The sequence below is a fragment of the Xenopus laevis genome, chromosome 3L (genome assembly GCF_017654675.1).
Source record: "Xenopus laevis strain J_2021 chromosome 3L, Xenopus_laevis_v10.1, whole genome shotgun sequence".
NCBI classification, from domain to species: Eukaryota; Metazoa; Chordata; class Amphibia; order Anura; family Pipidae; genus Xenopus; species Xenopus laevis.
In genome coordinates this window covers 4,299,087-4,316,879 of record NC_054375.1, presented here as the reverse complement: position 1 = coordinate 4,316,879, position 17,793 = coordinate 4,299,087, and the positions used below count along the sequence as shown (strand labels likewise).

The window sequence follows — 17,793 nt, the reverse complement described above, 5'->3', positions numbered from 1 at the left end:
GAAGAAGATCATTATACAGATTCCCCTATCGTTAAATATACATTTATTAACTAATTACAAAGGAGCTGCTGTTGTTGGATTTACACTGGGCTGTGCCCATAAGCCTCCAGTTGCTTTTATTCCCAGTGAATACATTTGCTGCCCTGCTGTTGCCTCGGCTCAACTTTAATCTCCTCCTGAGAAGACAAACTGCGACCCCCTCACCAGTGCCCCCTCGGAGCAGAGATTTACCCCCAATATAATCAGGGCAGCGGGCGCTTACTATTGACACTTCCCGGGTCTTTGTGATTGAGGTGCTGAGCCAACAAACAGGACGTCCCCCAAACAAAGCATTTGGTAGAACCCATCTAATCCCGGGTTAAACCAACAGTGCAGCGTTTGCCTATAGGCAGCACATACCCATAACACTATGAAGTTTCTTCCCCTGGTTACAATGTAACAAAGACTGTCCCAAGAGGTTGAGCGAGAAAAAACTGCACCTTAAAGGACCAGTAACATCAATTTTTGAAAAAAACTCGATAGTTTACATAGAAATATACATTTACACAGAAAAAAAAACCACAGAGACAAATTAAACTTTAAAAGTTATTAAGAAATAACTTACCGAAACTCCGCTTCCGCTCCTCTTTAGTAGAGGCAACACAGCGGCAATCCATCGTGCGGTGCTCGATTTCTCCTCCCTGGCTATCTCCTATAGGGACGGCAGGGAGGAGAAATCGAGTGCTGCACGATGGATCGCCCAATTGCTTTCTGAAGAGGAGCGCAAGCGGATTTTCGGTAAGCTATTTCTTAATAACTTTTAAAGTTTAATTTGTTTTGGTGTTTTTTTTCGATGTATACTAACGAATTTTTTTGAAAACATTTTTTTTTGATGTTACTGGTCCTTTAAGGTGCAGTTTTTTTTCTCGCTTGATCTCTCGGGACAGCCTTTGTTACATTGTAACCAGGGGAAGAAACTTCTTTGTTTTATACGTATGTGCTGCCTTAACATTTTTTGATGTTACTGGTCCTTTAAAGGAGAAGGAAAGCCTAAAATTAAATAAGCTTTATCAGAAAGGTCTATATAAATACACCAGTAAACCCTCAAAGTAATGCTGCTCTGAGTCCTCTGTCAAAAGAAACACCATATTTCTTTCCTTCTATTGTGTACTCATGGGCTTCTGTATCAGACTTCCTGTTTTCAGCTTAAACCTCCAGGGCTAGGGCTTGAGCATGCTCAGTTTGCACCTCTCCCCCTCCCTTCTCTGCTGTAATCTAAGACCAGAGCTATGAGTGAGCAGGGAGAGACTCAGGCAGGAAGTGATGTCACACCAAGCTAATATGGCAGCTGCTATCCTAAACAAACAGAGAGTTAAGCATTCTGCAGAATAAATATAGTGTTATAGCTTGCACTTTTGTGCCTAATCTATTGGCAATAAACCTATTTGGTAGCTTTCCTTCTCCTTTAAAGTAGTTATAAACCCCTAAAGTGAAATCTTAATAAGCTTTACGTCCCCCTTTCAGTAACACGTCCTTCCTTGAGAGATCAGACGCGGCTTGTGATCACTGTGCAAGTGAAACTTGTGTCACATGCTTCCTCATTTTAAGTTCCCTTTCGCCCAGATTTTCCCTTCGCGGTGAAGCATTTCACACGGACGGACACATTTCAGTGTATTGGCAGCAGCGAGCCGCTGCGGCGGGGTCCTGCGTAATCTCGTAAGGCACTAATGAGCCGCATCAATCTCGCCGCTCTACAGCTGTTAGTGATTAGTGCGCCCAGCCGGGAGATGTCGTGATCACAGCTGCTCTGCTGCACGTTCCAATCACAGATTCCCTAACAGAACCGCAGTCCAATCAGTTATGTCGCCACTTCTTATTTGGGCCAAAATAAGGGAAACACGGGGAGGCACATTTATCAAAGGTCGAATTTCGAATTCATGTGAGTTTTTTTTTTAAAACTCCCATGAACTCGAAATGAGACCAATCAAAATTAGGGATGCACCGAATCTGCTATTTTGTATTTGGACGAACCCCCAAATCCTTCACGTTAGATTCAGCCGAATGCCGAAGCCTAATTTGCATATGCAAATTAAGGGTGGGAAGGAGAAAACATTTTTACTTCGTTGTTTTGTGAAGTCATGCGATTTCCCTCCCCATCCCTAATTTGCATATGCAAATTAGGATTCGGTTCGGCCCGGCAGAAGCATTTGGCCGAATCTGAATCCTGCTGAAAAAGGCCGAATTTCGAACTGAATCCTGGTTTCGGTGCATCCCTAATCAAAATTAAGTATAAAAATCAAATTTTTGAAACTCGGGTGAATTTAATCAACCCAAAAACTCGAATTAAATCCAATTTTAAAAACTCAATTCGAGGTTTTTTTTTTCTCCATTAACAACTTAAATGTCAGGAAGTCTGCAAACAACTCCAAATTGATCCCTGGACTTGACCCATGTACTTAAACAGCAATTCTGCAGTTTTTGGGTGGCGAATATTCGAATTTCAGTTCTTAAAGGGCCAGAGTATTATAAATCTCGAAAATCTAATTTGAATCTCTTGAAAAACTCTTATCGAATTTGAATAACTCCCTAGTCTAATGACAGTTTTGACCATCAAAAAACGTGAAAATTCGAATTTGCAATTCGACCCTTGATAAATCTGTCCCTTGATTAAGGAAGGGCACTAATTAATGAATCTGAATTAATGAAGCCATAGGCATCTCACCCATGGCATGGCAGCATCAATATATGTATGTATGTGTAATATACATACATACATATATATATATATATATATATATATATATATATATATATATATATATATATATATATATATACACATATATGTGTATATATAGATGAATTATCCAAATACATTCTGATGTTCTTATCTTTACTTTGCAAAGGAAACAATATGGCAGCTCCAACCCCAGCATTTTTCGTAAACAAACCAGTGGGCGTAGACACAAACCTGCCTCCTTCAGGGTAGTGCACTTCTGATAATTCGAGGTTCGTAACGCAGGGGCCCGGCCGTTGTACAGCCGCGTCTTCTGAATCCTGGAATCAAACACTCGCAGCAGCGGCTCCTTCTCGTCCCACAGGGACATGATTTTATTGTCTATGAATGTGGCGAACATCTGCGTCTCGATGAAACGGGAGAGGAACGGCAGGTAGGGCTCGGGCTGGTCCGACAGAAAGGAAGCCTGCAATTGGAGGACATCTTTAAGCCTGAGATGTCTCTTTAAGAGAGAGGACTTTTCTTTATTGAGAATAGAAACTGTTTAGGGATAAAGGAATCCCCAACCTGTTTTACCCGTGAGCCACATTCAACTGTAAAAATGTTGGAGAGCACCATAAGCACGCAAAAAGTTCCTGTGGTGCCAAAGAAGTGCCCGTGATTGACTATTGGTAGGCTCTATATGGATCCAATGGGTTGGAGAGCAACATGTGTTTGGGGATCAGCAGTTTAAGATGCTGAGGGTCTAGCTCACCTAAGTGGGGTTAAAGACCTACAAGGGGTGAAGAGGAAGTCTAAATCAGACTGAGATTTGGGGGTGACTAGGGATGGGCGAATTTTTTCGCCTTGTTACGCAGAAATGACTTAGACTAGTATGGCGTAGTGCAACAAAAAAATTTCTGACGCCCATAGACTTTAATGGGCGTCGGCGACATTTCGCCGGCGGCAAATTTTTGGCAAAACGAAAGGGGTCAAATTCGCCCATCCCTAGGGGTGACTGCATTTAGCCAGTAAGAAGGGGCCCGAGGGCTGCCAATATAGGTCTACAAATATTACGACTTCCTATGAGAAGAGTACGTATGTGCCGTAACGCTGTTTCGTGGTTACCTTGTCGAAGTTCTGCATTTGCTCCCTGTTGTTCAGCCACGACTCCATATCATGGGCCGACTGGATCACGAAGGCCTCGTAGTCGGAGAACATCTGGGTGAAGCGACTGGCGAAGACTTCCCGGAGCTGCACGTTGAGTTTATAGTCCTGAAGCTCCTTCTCAGCGCACTGCACCTTCTGCTCCTCCTCCGGGTCCATCGTGGGGGCCGCCAGGTTGATTTTATCCATGGTGATCCCCGTCCTCTTGGTCAGGGCCTGCAGCCGGGCGATGGTCTCGTTGCCTTTCAGCAGCTCGTACATGTTGATGTTATTGGCCGACAGGTTGCCGTTCTTCTTATCGTTGACCCAGTCGTCCAGGACCAGGCTCTTCAGCTTGGTGGCGCTCTCACTGCAGTGCAAGTTGCCCTCGGGGGGGATGCCGTATTGCAAAAGGACCTCCGAGATCTCCTGAATGAATTCCAATTTGTTGGGAAACTGGGGGAACTCCTCGGGCAGCTCGATGAAGTGGTTATCGATATCAACAAAGCACAGGTTGGCCTGCGAGAGAGAAGCAATCAACGTTAGTATTAAATAGCGCAGAGCTTTCCTCTACAGAAATAAAAATTGCAGCGCAATCTCTAGTTAAAAGCTTGACTTCCCCTTTAAAAAAAACCAAAACACAAATGTTTTATTTTAACCTTACTCCCTGTCCCTATAATAAAGGATGCATAAAAGATTGCATTAGTAATCATGTGACCCCAACAGTTAGGACAAACAGGGCTGCGTTGGAGGGGCAACTACATTTTTTAGATTTTTTATACAAAATTGGATGCAAATAATTTAACAAAATGTTCTCAATTAATCCTAAGGAAATGCCATTAAGCTGCATCCCATAGAGCAACAGCATCACGACGGGTCTTGTGTGTCTCAGATGCTCAGGGGTTAATCCCAATCAAACACATGTTGTGATCTAGTGCTGGATCCTCCGGGTGTTGTAAAAAAAGGACAGATGGGAGCGATCTATATTATACTCTTCATTATATACTCCAGATGCAGATAATCATCACATAATGTCACCTTACACTGTTCTCTCTTCCCCCAGTCAGGAAACACAACATGAGGGGTACAAAGAACTAGATCTCTTCTGTAATCAGATCCAGAAGGGGAACCACACAAACAACATGGCAGCTCCATCCTCCCATATGTATAAATACAAATATACAGAGAAGGAATGTTCTGGGCACACAATAATCTATACCCTCATACTGTACTGTCTAAGGGAATCAATATGGCACCTCCTCCTCCCATATGTATAAATACAAATATACAGAGAAGGAATGTTCTGGGCACACAATAAGCTATACCCTCATACTGTACTGTCTAAGGGAATCAATATGGCACCTCCTCCTCCCATATGTATAAATACAAATATACAGAGAAGGAATGTTCTAGGCACACAATAAGCTATACCCTCATACTGTACTGTCTAAGGGAATCAATATGGCACCTCCTCCTCCCATATGTATAAATACAAATATACAGAGAAGGAATGTTCTGGGCACACAATAAGCTATACCCTCATACTGTACTGTCTAAGGGAATCAATATGGCACCTCCTCCTCCCATATGTATAAATACAAATATACAGAGAAGGAATGTTCTGGGCACACAATAAGCTATACCCTCATACTGTACTGTCTAAGGGAATCAATATGGCACCTCCTCCTCCCATATGTATAAATACAAATATACAGAGAAGGAATGTTCTGGGCACACAATAAGCTATACCCTCATACTGTACTGTCTAAGGGAATTAATATGGCACCTCCCTCCTCCCATATGTATAAATACAAATATACAGAGAAGGAATGTTCTGGGCACACAATAAGCTATACCCTCATACTGTACTGTCTAAGGGAATTAATATGGCACCTCCCTCCTCCCATATGTATAAATACAATTATACAGAGAAGGAGTGTCTGGGCACACAATAAGCTATACCCTCATACTGTACTGTCTAAGGGAATTAATATGGCACCTCCCTCCTCCCATATGTATAAATACAAATATACAGAGAAGGAATGTTCTGGGCACACAATAAGCTCCACCCTCATACTGTACTGTCTAAGGGAATCAATATGGCACCTCCCTCCTCCCATATATATATATCTATTTATATATATATATATAAATACAAATATACAGAGAAGGAATGTTCTGGGCACACAATAAGATATACCCTCATACTGTATGGTCTAAGGGAATCAATATGGCACCTCCTCCTCCCATATGTATAAATACAAATATACAGAGAAGGAATGTTCTGGGCACACAATAAGCTCCACCCTCATACTGTACTGTCTAAGGGAATCAATATGGCACCTCCCTCCTCCCTTATATATATATATATCTATATATATATAAATAAATACAAATATACAGAGAATGAATATTCTGGGCACACAATAAGATATACCCTCATACTGTACTGTCTAAGGGAATCAATATGGCACCTCCTCCTCCCCTATGTATAAATACAAATATACAGAGAAGGAATGTTCTGGGCACACAATAAGCTATACCCTCATACTGTACTGTCTAAGGGAATCAATATGGCACCTCCTCCCATATGTATAAATACAAATATACAGAGAAGGAATGTTCTGGGCACACAATAAGCTATACCCTCATACTGTACTGTCTAAGGGAATCAATATGGCACCTCCTCCTCCCCTATGTATAAATACAAATATACAGAGAAGGAATGTTCTGGGCACACAATAAGCTATACCCTCATACTGTACTGTCTAAGGGAATCAATATGGCACCTCCTCCTCCCCTATGTATAAATACACATATACAGAGAAGGAATGTTCTGGGCACACAATAAGCTATACCCTCATACTGTACTGTCTATCCAATGGGAAATAAACAGAAGAGAAAGCCCAGGGCTAAACAAGGGTATATATTCCTAGTGACAGGGGTAAGAAGCTGCTGAATAAGCCACTTAATGACAATCGTCTTTGCTCGTAGCTCTCAGCAGTGATGCCACTCAGCCTGTTAATATCCAGTGTGTAATTAGATCCCCTCCAGCCACGTCGGCATCTCTATTATTGTGCTTTTCCTTCTCTGCTTCTCTGCACAGGAACATCTCTGCTGCGGCAAATTCTTCTGTTACTTCTAAATACAACCCAAGATACAAGTCAGGAAGATGCTCCTGACCCTCTTCCTTATGCCTGGGCCCTTCTTAAGTAAAGGAACCCCCATCAACATCAAGGCTACCCCCAATTCAGACTTTTACTAACAGGGGGGACCCCTGTATATTTCAGTGTAGCATTGGGGCAATAGGAATATATTTTCCCTTCTTCCAACCTCCTCATCTGTCATTGGCTTTTTTCAAAGACTTGATTCATTTGGGCATTTCATGCTTATTACGAAACTGAAATGTAAGATCCCAGAAATAAAACCCCGGGGGGAAGCGGGGCAACGTCTCTCTTCAAAAAGCAATTTGTGATTAAAGGGATTATTTGACTGCATGATACATCATTAACAGGCTGGAACACACAGCAAGGTCATTACTAACCATTATATCAAGCTTGGGTTTGGCCCAAAAGCAGCACTAGCATTGCCTTGCTCTGTTATACAGATAGCTAGAATCTCAGCTGCCATAAAGCAGGACAGGACTGCTGCTTACAATGGGGATCAGATAGGATCTGTGCAGCCACTGGGACAGAATGTTCTGTTATACAGATAGCTAGAATCTCAGCTGCCATAAAGCAGGACAGGACTGCTGCTTACAATGGGGATCAGATAGGATCTGTGCAGCCACTGGGACAGAATGTTCTGTTATACAGATAGCTAGAATCTCAGCTGCCATAAAGCAGGACAGGACTGCTGCTTACAATGGGGATCAGATAGGATCTGTGCAGCCACTGGGACAGAATGTTCTGTTATACAGATAGCTAGAATCTCAGCTGCCATAAAGCAGGACAGGACTGCTGCTTACAATGGGGATCAGATAGGATCTGTGCAGCCACTGGGACAGAATGCTCTGTTATACAGATAGCTAGAATCTCAGCTGCCATAAAGCAGGACAGGACTGCTGCTTACAATGGGGATCAGATAGGATCTGTGCAGCCACTGGGACAGAATGTTCTGTTATACAGATAGCTAGAATCTCAGCTGCCATAAAGCAGGACAGGACTGCTGCTTACAACGGGGATCAGATAGGATCTGTGCAGCCACTGGGACAGAATGTTCTGTTATACAGATAGCTAGAATCTCAGCTGCCATAAAGCAGGACAGGACTGCTGCTTACAATGGGGATCAGATAGGATCTGTGCAGCCACTGGGACAGAATGTTCTGTTATACAGATAGCTAGAATCTCAGCTGCCATAAAGCAGGACAGGACTGTTGCTTACAATGGGGATCAGATAGGATCTGTGCAGCCACTGGGACAGAATGCTCTGTTATACAGATAGCTAGAATCTCAGCTGCCATAAAGCAGGACAGGACTGTTGCTTACAATGGGGATCAGATAGGATCTGTGCAGCCACTGGGACAGAATGCTCTGTTATACAGAGAGCTAGGATCTCAGCCATAAAGCAAGGGCAGGACTGCTGCATTTCTTGAGAAAGGAGGGGGCAATCATACAAATACACAGATATTATTATAACCCTTTTTGAAATTTGTGTAAATATCTATTTTCCAGTGATTGCAAACACAACTGTCAGGCGGGTGGATGGCAGTGGCACTTTAATAACGCTGGCAGAAGGACTGCAAATAAAATACATTGGCAGGTGACCTCAATAAAGACAGCTATTTATTAACCGCTGGTAATTTATATTATATCTTTATCGACCAACTGGGAATACAAATTCAGCGTCTGCCTTGTGCGTAGGCTCCTGCCAAATCTCGTCTTTTGACTCAGTAGCATGTCAGCTCTGCCTGCGGGCTCCCCTGGAAACATGCGGAGTTAATCAGTTTGTGTCACAGGAAGGAAACACTGATATCAGGAAGGAACTGTCATTTCAGCTCCTATACTGGGAATTCCTGGGCTCTCCTTAATGTGACATTGGGACATTTCTATCACTGGGGAAATAAAAAACTGCAGGAATAGCCCGTGAATTTGCTCATAGTCTGTACAGAGATCCCATAAAACTATGGCAGCATAGGTATTCCCTGTACTAAGCACAATTCAGCAGGAACAGTCCCTAAGTTTGCTCATAGTCTGTACAGAGAGATCCCATAACACTATGGCAGCATAGATATTCCTCTGTACTAAGCACAATTCAGCAGGAACAATCCCCTAAATTTGCTCATAGTTTGTACAGAGAGATCCCATAAAACTATGGCAGCATAGGTATTCCCTGTACTAAGCACAATTCAGCAGGAACAGTCCCCTAAGTTTGCTCATAGTCTGTACAGAGAGATCCCATAAAACTATGACAGCATAGGTATTCCCTGTACTAAGCACAATTCAGCAGGAACAGTCCCTAAGTTTACTCATAGTCTGTACAGAGAGATCCCATAAAACTATGCCAGCATAGGTATTCCCCTGTACTAAGCACAATTCAGCAGGAACAGTCCCTAAGTTTGCTCATAGTCTGTACAGAGAGATCCCATAAAACTATGGCAGCATAGGTATTCCCTGTACTAAACACAATTCAGCAGGAACAGCCCCCTAATAGCCCAGACACTAATAGAACCCTATTTCAGTTACTTGCCTCTTGAGGAAGTTCGAGTTTGGAGCGGTCGGTCCCTTCTTTGGACTGAAGACCCATTAAGTAGGGAACAGGAGCATCGAGGAAATGTAGGAGGGAGGCGGGTAGGATGGGGACGTAGACGTGCTGCCATTGAAACGGGAACAGGAGAGAGGTGATGCCCTCAGCAACAGTCATTAAACGCTGGTAGTCTGTACCGGGAGAAGAAAGATAAGGAATTTGACTACAAAGTAAAATATAAAAGCAAATACTAACAACAAAATAGATTATTTTCAGTAATAGTCTCTGAATTGTGTGACATATTCGTTTTTATACTCTGACAAAGGTAATTTGGCAGATGCGCAATAAGCGGCAGCCTCAACAGAATAGGCAGCACTAAAATGATACATATTTCTGGTTGCTAGGAGTCACTGACCCTAGAAACCAAAGAGCACTTTCCATATCACTTTGAAACAGCCCGGCGTGACATTAACGTGACAAATAGCAAAGTGGCTTGGATTACGTTTATCGGCAACAGACTAAAAAAGAAAACTTCCTAAAGAAGTGAACTTTCCCTTTAGGGATTAACAAATCACATTTCCCCCCCGAAGAGCGGATTTGGTCCGATCCTCCAGGAAAGTAGGACGAGTGCAGATTAAGAGTTTTTCATCACCGTGAAACATAATCATTTTAACCTAATGTGATCCCTGGAACATAAATATATGATAAAAAAAAAAAAAACGATCACCGTTTCTGCTGCAGCTCAGGCAGCGAGATTAAAGGGGAACTAAAGCTTTCAACTGATCAAACCTTCCCTGGAAACAGAGTGACATTTTGGAATTGTGGGGATAGCTTTGCCTTCAGCAGTGCGGCTCAGTAATGAGATTTTTCCTTTACGTAACCTCTTTCACAGAGTGTCAGGTCACCGTTGGGAGGAAGCGTTTAATTATTAATCAGTGTGAGTAATGTAAGACCTGAGCCTGGGAAAGCAGGGGTTAATCAGCCTCAGCTGCAGCTACTGACCCCACACTAAGCCCGTCTGGCCTAGATTGCTCAAGATTCCGTCACTGCTCCTTTCTCTGCCAATAGGAAGCCAGTGCAGAGAACCTTTGTTCCAAAAAGCCGCTCATTTCCATACTGGGCTCTCTCGCAGCAGGAGAATTAAAGGGCCGGTAAGAGGATAAGGCCTGTGGCACACGTCATGATTCTCATCCCTGTGTGCCGTCTGTCTCTCAGATAATGGAAACTGTCAGCCTTTGTGACAGGCAGTTAACAGCCCCTAAATGCACACGCCAAGTACTTGATTTCCTATGGGTGAGCAATTTAATATCCGGCGGTGCAGCCTCCTAACTGCCAGGAGTGATTCACTAAGGAGCGTTAAGTCAGAAGGGAAAAAAAGGTGCCCGTCACGGATTCCCAATTTTAAAATATGGGAAGTGCAGGGGAGTTAATTTATTAGCAGAGCCTGCTTAATTTAGGCACAGCACTTACTAAAGGTTAATGTGGCCTTTAAAAGAACAGCAACATCAAACAAATGAAAGTGATTTAAAGTAATAAAAATATAATGTAGTGATGCCCTGCACTGATAAAACTGCTGTGTTTGCTTCAGAAACTACTATAGTTTATATAAACAAGCTGCTGTGTAGCCATGTGGGCAGCCATTCAAGCACAGGATACACAGTAGATAACAGATAAGTACTACTATAGTTTATATAAACAAGCTGCTGTGTAGCCATGGGGGCTGACATTCAAGCACAGGATACACAGTAGATAACAGATAAGTACTACTATAGTTTATATAAACAAGCTGCTGTGTAGTCATGGGGGCTGACATTCAAGCACAGGATACACAGTAGATAACAGATAAGTACTACTATAGTTTGTATAAACAATCTGCTGTGTAGCCATGGGGCAGCCATTCAAGCACAGGATACACAGTAGATATCGGATAAGTACTACTATAGTTTATTCAAACAAGCTGCTGTGTAGTGATGGGGGCAGCCATTCAAGCACAGGATACACAGTAGATAACAGATAAGTACTACTATAGTTTATATAAACAAGCTGCTGTGTAGCCATGGGGGCAGCCATTCAAGCACAGGATACACAGTAGATAACAGATAAGTACTACTATAGTTTATATAAACAAGCTGCTGTGTAGCCATGGGGCAGCCATTGAAGCACAGGATACACAGTAGATAACAGATAAGTACTACTATAGTTTATATAAATAAAGCTGCTGTGTAGCCATGGGGGCAGCCATTCAAGCACAGGATACACAGTAGATAACAGATAAGTACTACTATAGTTTATATAAACAAGCTGCTGTGTAGCCATGGGGGCAGCCATTCAAAAAAGAAAAGGCTCAGGTTACACAGCAGATAAGCTCTGGTGTTATCCGTTATCCATGTAACCTGTGCCATACAAACTTTTTTTCAATTTCCACCTACACATCAGCTTGTTTATATGAATTATAGTAGTGTTTCTGAAGCAAACACATCAGTATTAACAGTGCAGGGCAACACTACATTATATTTTTATTACTTTAAATGCCTTTCAATTTTTGGTTTTACTGTTCCATTAAATACTTTACAAAAAAAGGGGGGACAACGACATCTGAATGAATAATCTGGCTACAAACCTTTTGTATTGGGGTACTGTACCAGCCTGGCCCTTTAGCAGTAAAGATCTGCGCCCATAAAGATGCCCCAGTAGCTCCCCATCTTCTTTTCTGCTAATTCCAGGTACATGCTCTGAGCTGCTGTCACTTACTGAGCTTAGCAACCCATTTCCAATATACATACAATCCAACAAAGGCTGATTAGAAATTAATTCAGATTCACCTGACATGGCAGCATAGAAACCAGTGCAGCCTGCATCAGAATTGATTCATAATCAGTCATGTAGCATCAGCTTCTAAGGCAGCTGCACCTCACTTTCTGCTGGATGATTTCCCCCGACCCCTAAGCTCAGCTTCTCAGCAGCAGCCCACTGAGCATGTGCAGTGCCACTGACTCACACAAGATGGAAGAGAGAGGGAAACAGGACCCACCTTGGGAATAGAGCAGGATCTGCATTTCCAGCAGGACGCAGGTGAAAAGTTGCACCAGATTTTCCAGTCCCAACAACTCAAAGGTCTCCCTTAGGGGGTAGTCGGAGAGCGGCAGTTCGCTGGGCCCCGGCCTCTGGCACACAATAGGGTCGTACACCCCGTAGAATTTGAGAGACCTCCCCGGGGGAGGCAGAGGCACCTCGTACAGTAGGTTATGGATGTAGCTCTCCAGCGGCAGAGGCGGGGGTTGCGGGGAGTTGACGGCCTTGTACAGCTGCGTCAGGAACTTCTTGCAGGATCGCATGAACGGCAGCGGAGTGATCAGACAGATGCACTTGGATACATACAGCGTGTCCTTGCTGATGTCATATGAGTTGTAGCGCTGCTGGGTCTTGGCCAATGACGTGTCGTCGCCGTCCTCCATGCTGCTCGCCAGAGAGTCCATGCTGCACGACGACGAGGCGTAGACGCTGCCCGACTGCTCCGCATTGTGCATGTGATACAGCGTCTGCATGGCTGCGCACATCTGCTTGCTGGTCACCTCCTCGAAAAACGTCAGCACAAAGCCGTAGGTGCGGGAACCGTCCTCTCTGGTGATGATGAAGGAATGGAACTCCGGGTCCCTGTTGTCGGCTTGTGTCCGGAATGATAGCCCCTTGGGCATGCACAGCTGCGGGGAGAAATCAGATGCTTCATTTACTTTCCATAGGTTCATTCATTTGGGCACCTCCCATATGTATAAATACAAATATACAGAGAAGGAATGTTCTGGGCACACAATAAGCTATACCCTCATACTGTACTGTCTAAGGGAATCAATATGGCACCTCCTCCTCCCATATATATAAATACAAATATACAGAGAAGGAATGTTCTGGGCACACAATAAGCTATACCCTCATACTGTACTGTCTAAGGGAATCAATATGGCACCTCCCTCCTCCCATATGTATAAATACAAATATACAGAGAAGGAATGTTCTGGGCACACAAAAAGCTATACCCTCATACTGTACTGTCTAAGGGAATCAATATGGCACCTCCCTCCTCCCATATGTATAAATACAAATATACAGAGAAGGAATGTTCTGGGCACACAATAAGCTATACCCTCATACTGTACTGTCTAAGGCAGTGGTCCCCAACCAGTAGCTCGCGAGCAACATGTTGCTCTCCAACCCCTTGGATGTTGCTCCCAGTGGCCTCAAAGCAGGCGCTTATTTTGGAATTTCTGGCTTGGAGGCAAGTTTTGGTTGCATAAAAACCAGGTGTACTGCCAAACGGACCCTCCTTTAGGCTGCCAGTACACCTAGGGGCGACCAAATAGCCAATCACAGCCCTTATTTGGCATTCCCATGGACTTTTTCATGTTTGTGTTGCTCTCCAACTCTTTTTTACATTTAAATGTGGCTCACGAGTAAAAAAGGTTGGGGACCTCTGGTCTAAGGGAATCAATATGGCACCTCCTCCTCCCATATGTATAAATACAAATATACAGAGAAGGAATGTTCTGGGCACACAATAAGCTATACCCTCATACTGTACTGTCTAAGGGAATCAATATGGCACCTCCTCCTCCCATATGTATAAATACAAATATACAGAGAAGGAATGTTCTGGGCACACAATAAGTTATACCCTCATACTGTACTGTCTAAGGGAATCAATATGGCACCTCCTCCTCCCATATGTATAAATACAAATATACAGAGAAGGAATGTTCTGGGCACACAATAAGCTATACCCTCATACTGTACTGTCTAAGGGAATCAATATGGCACCTCCTCCTCCCATATGTATAAATACAAATATACAGAGAAGGAATGTTCTGGGCATACAAATATATACAATTCTGCCCATAGGACTATTGGGTAAATGTACTTTATATTCAGAGGCGCATTCTCTAGGACATTTCTGGCTGTAACACAATGACAGGAAAGACAAATTAAGCAGCTGAGCTCAGATCTTTTATTTACCCCCCTTCTAAACAGCGACCTTGTCCAATCAGATTGCTGGCACGGAGGTTTGATTTCCGACACAGCTGCCCCCACAGAATGGAGTTTTGTTTTATCCCATCGGAAAGGCAGGTGGGAGAGGAGAAAGCCCCCTGTGTCTGGCAATGACTCCCCCAACCCCTCCGTCAATGGGCAGCTCCCGCAGATGTGTCCGTGACATCACACATTATGAATAGAGAAGAGCCTGTGACTAGCAGAGATATAAATGGAATCCACTGAGGGGTCTGGAGCCCAATTTGCAGTATTTTAATGATACTTAAAGTGATATCGACAACTACACTTCCACGTTACTCTTAACTGATAACCCTGAATTCAAATTTTAGATTTCTCTGGCCTCTTTTCTTCTCTGGGGCTCAATGAGGTTGAGAACTGGTCAGGGTCTGCTTACCTGCAGGGAGTCTGTGGGTGGGGCTTAGATTTCACATGCAGGAGGTGCTGCTCTGCTCTGTACTTTACCTTTAAGTTAACTTGTAGTATGTTACAGAATTCCTAATTCCTAGTAAGTTTTTAACGGGTCTTAATTTTTTTTTTTTTTTATAGTTCATTACTTATTTGCCTTCCTAGCAGCTTTCAAATAGGGGGTCACTGACCCCCCAGCAGGCAAAACAACTCTTGCTCTGTGAGGCTACAATTCTATTGTTATTGCCACCTTTTATTAGTGATGCACTGAATCCACTATTTTGGATTTGGCCAAACCCCCGAATCCTTCACGAAACATTCGGCTGAATACCGAGCCAAACCCTAATTTGCATATGCAAATTAGGGGTGGGAAAACATTTTTTACTTCCTTGTTTTGTGCCAAAAAGTTGCGTGATTTCCCTCCCCATCCCTAACTTGCATATGCAAATTAGGATTAGCATTCGGTTCATGTATAAGGATTCGGCCGAATCCGAATTCTACTGAAAAAGGCAGAATCCTGCATTTGGTGCATCCCTATCTTTTATTACTTATCTTGCTATTGAGGCATCTTCTATTCATCTTCCAGTCTCTCATTCAAAGTCACTGCCTGGTTGCTAAGGTGAATTGGACCGTAGCAACCAGATAGCTGCTGAAATGTCAAACTGAAGAGCTGCTGAACAAATTCCTAAACCACAAATAATAAAAATGAAGACCAACTGCAGAATCATAGCAGAATATTATTCTTTACATTATACTAAATTTAATTTAAAGTCAAACAACCCCTCTCAAGACCCCCAGGCCAAGGAGGCAGTGTGTGAGCTGACAGTCAGTGTGGTGAGCTGACAGTTAGTATGGGATGAGTTTTCTTTCTCTTTCTCAGACTGGAGAGAAGTAATTTTCTCCTAATTTCTATCATCTTGCTCTTTAACAACAAAAAAAGATACAAAAGAAAATTGCTTCCCGCAGATTCCAGGGAGGGGACAGACCTGACCGGAATATTAAATATGTCTTTTCCTGCAGGAAATTTATTGTGACTTACATTTAAAGGGGAACTCCACCCAAATGCCCTCTTCTCATTCCTAGCAACTTCGGTCATTGCTATTGTGTGTGCCTTTCTGCACTGCTGGTTCTGACTCCTGAAACTACCACCATCCACTGATTTCCATTTTTAAAGTCTCCCTTATTCACTAAAGGGGAAATCACTCGACTCACCATGTTAACGGCATCTTGATCGAAGGGATTCCACTCGACGTTCTGCGGATAATGGGCCAGAACTTTAGACTTGAAGGTCCTGCGCAGCGGGCTCTGCTCAAAGTTCTCCCCTGTAATTGTTACATTTAGTTGATGAAATCGACATTGTGAAACAGCCAAAACTACACGTACGAATCTGGCCAATCAAAAAACAGCAGTACAGGCATGGGAATCCGTTATCCGGAAATCCATTATCCAGAAAACTCCAAATTACAGGAATGAATCCTTATTGGATGCAAATCAACTCTATTGGGTTTATTTCATGTTGCAATGATTTTTTTTAGCAGAGATCCAAATTAGAAAAAGATCCCTTATCTGGAAAACCTCAGGTTTCTGGATAACCAGCCCCTTACCTGTACTTGCAGATAATCAGCAATAATAAAGTGATAGAAACCCTAAACCTTTTTAAACTGTGGATATACAACTTTTTTTTGGCTTCTGGGGTCAGTGACCCCCCCTTGATTTGAAAGCTGGAAATAATCAGAAGTAGAAGGTAAATAATGGGGGGAAAAAAACTATAAAAAAAGAGCAGTTGAAAAGATATAGGACATTCTATGACATACTAATAGTTAACTTAATGGACCAGTAACATCAACATTTTTAAAAAAATTCATTAGTATACTATGAAAAAAAACCCACCAACACATATTAAAATAACTTACTGAAACTCCGCTTGCGCTCCTCTTCAGAAAAGGCGACGATCCATTGTGCAGCGCTCGATTTCTCCCCCTGGCTATCTCCTAAAAGGAAGGCAGGGAGGAGAAATCGAGCGCCGCACAATGGATCGCAGTTTCTGAAGAGGAGCGCAAGCGGAGTTTTGCTAAGTTATTTTATAATAAAGACTTTGCAATTTTAAAGTTGAATATGTGTTGGTTTTTTTTTTTTGTAGTATACTAAATTTTTTTTAAAATAAATTTTAATGTTACTGTTCCTTTAAAGGTGAACTGCCCCTTTAAGGGAAAATTCTCTTTTGCAACATCATCTTTGCTTGACATAACAATTCCAACACAATTTAATGTTTTGCGGTTCATAAATAAGCAGCGAGTTGTTGTTTTTTTTATTTTCAGGCTGTTCCTGCCTCTCGTTCTGCGGCTCTGCAGTAACAAGGAATAAATGCCCCTTTATTTGGCTACAGGCATTTATTAGGACAATATGAGCACCGTAATATGAAAAAGATAAATGAACAAGATGGTAACGATGTATCATTTGTGGTTAAACAAAGTGCAGCCGGAATGTACAGTAACTGCAGAACAGATGGAATTTGCCCAAGGGAAAGATTCCTACACTGAGGAATCTGCTTGGGCCTCCGTTTGCTGCATCACTATTTGGGGCAGATTTACCAAAGGTCGGAGTGAAAATTCAAATTAAAAAAAAAATTAGAATTTCGAGCTATTTTTTTTTTTTGTACTTCAACGAGTGAATAGTCCAAATTCGATTAAAAAAATTTGACAATTCGAATATCGAAATTTAGCATGTAATGTCTCTTTAAAAATTCGGCTTCCACCATTCGCCATGTAAAACCTGCCGAACTGCTGTTTTTAGTCTATAGGGGACCTCTTAAAACCTATTTG

At 42.6% G+C, this 17,793-nt stretch overlaps 1 protein-coding gene across 4 annotated transcripts in view; it reads right to left on the bottom strand.

Annotated features, from left to right (window-relative positions):
• Positions 1-17,793, bottom strand: part of LOC108710730 (DENN domain-containing protein 5B) — a 65,634-nt gene that overhangs the window by 24,482 nt on the left and 23,359 nt on the right. For all 4 annotated transcript variants that reach the window (XM_041585857.1, XM_041585858.1, XM_018251889.2 and 1 more), the window contains 5 exons: positions 16,184-16,293; positions 12,558-13,227; positions 9,530-9,717; positions 3,824-4,360; positions 2,951-3,182 (listed from right to left, as the gene is read on the bottom strand). In XM_041585857.1, the coding sequence (XP_041441791.1) occupies positions 2,951-3,182; positions 3,824-4,360; positions 9,530-9,717; positions 12,558-13,227; positions 16,184-16,293 (1,737 nt within the window). The remainder of the gene's footprint in view (positions 1-2,950; positions 3,183-3,823; positions 4,361-9,529; positions 9,718-12,557; positions 13,228-16,183; positions 16,294-17,793) is intronic.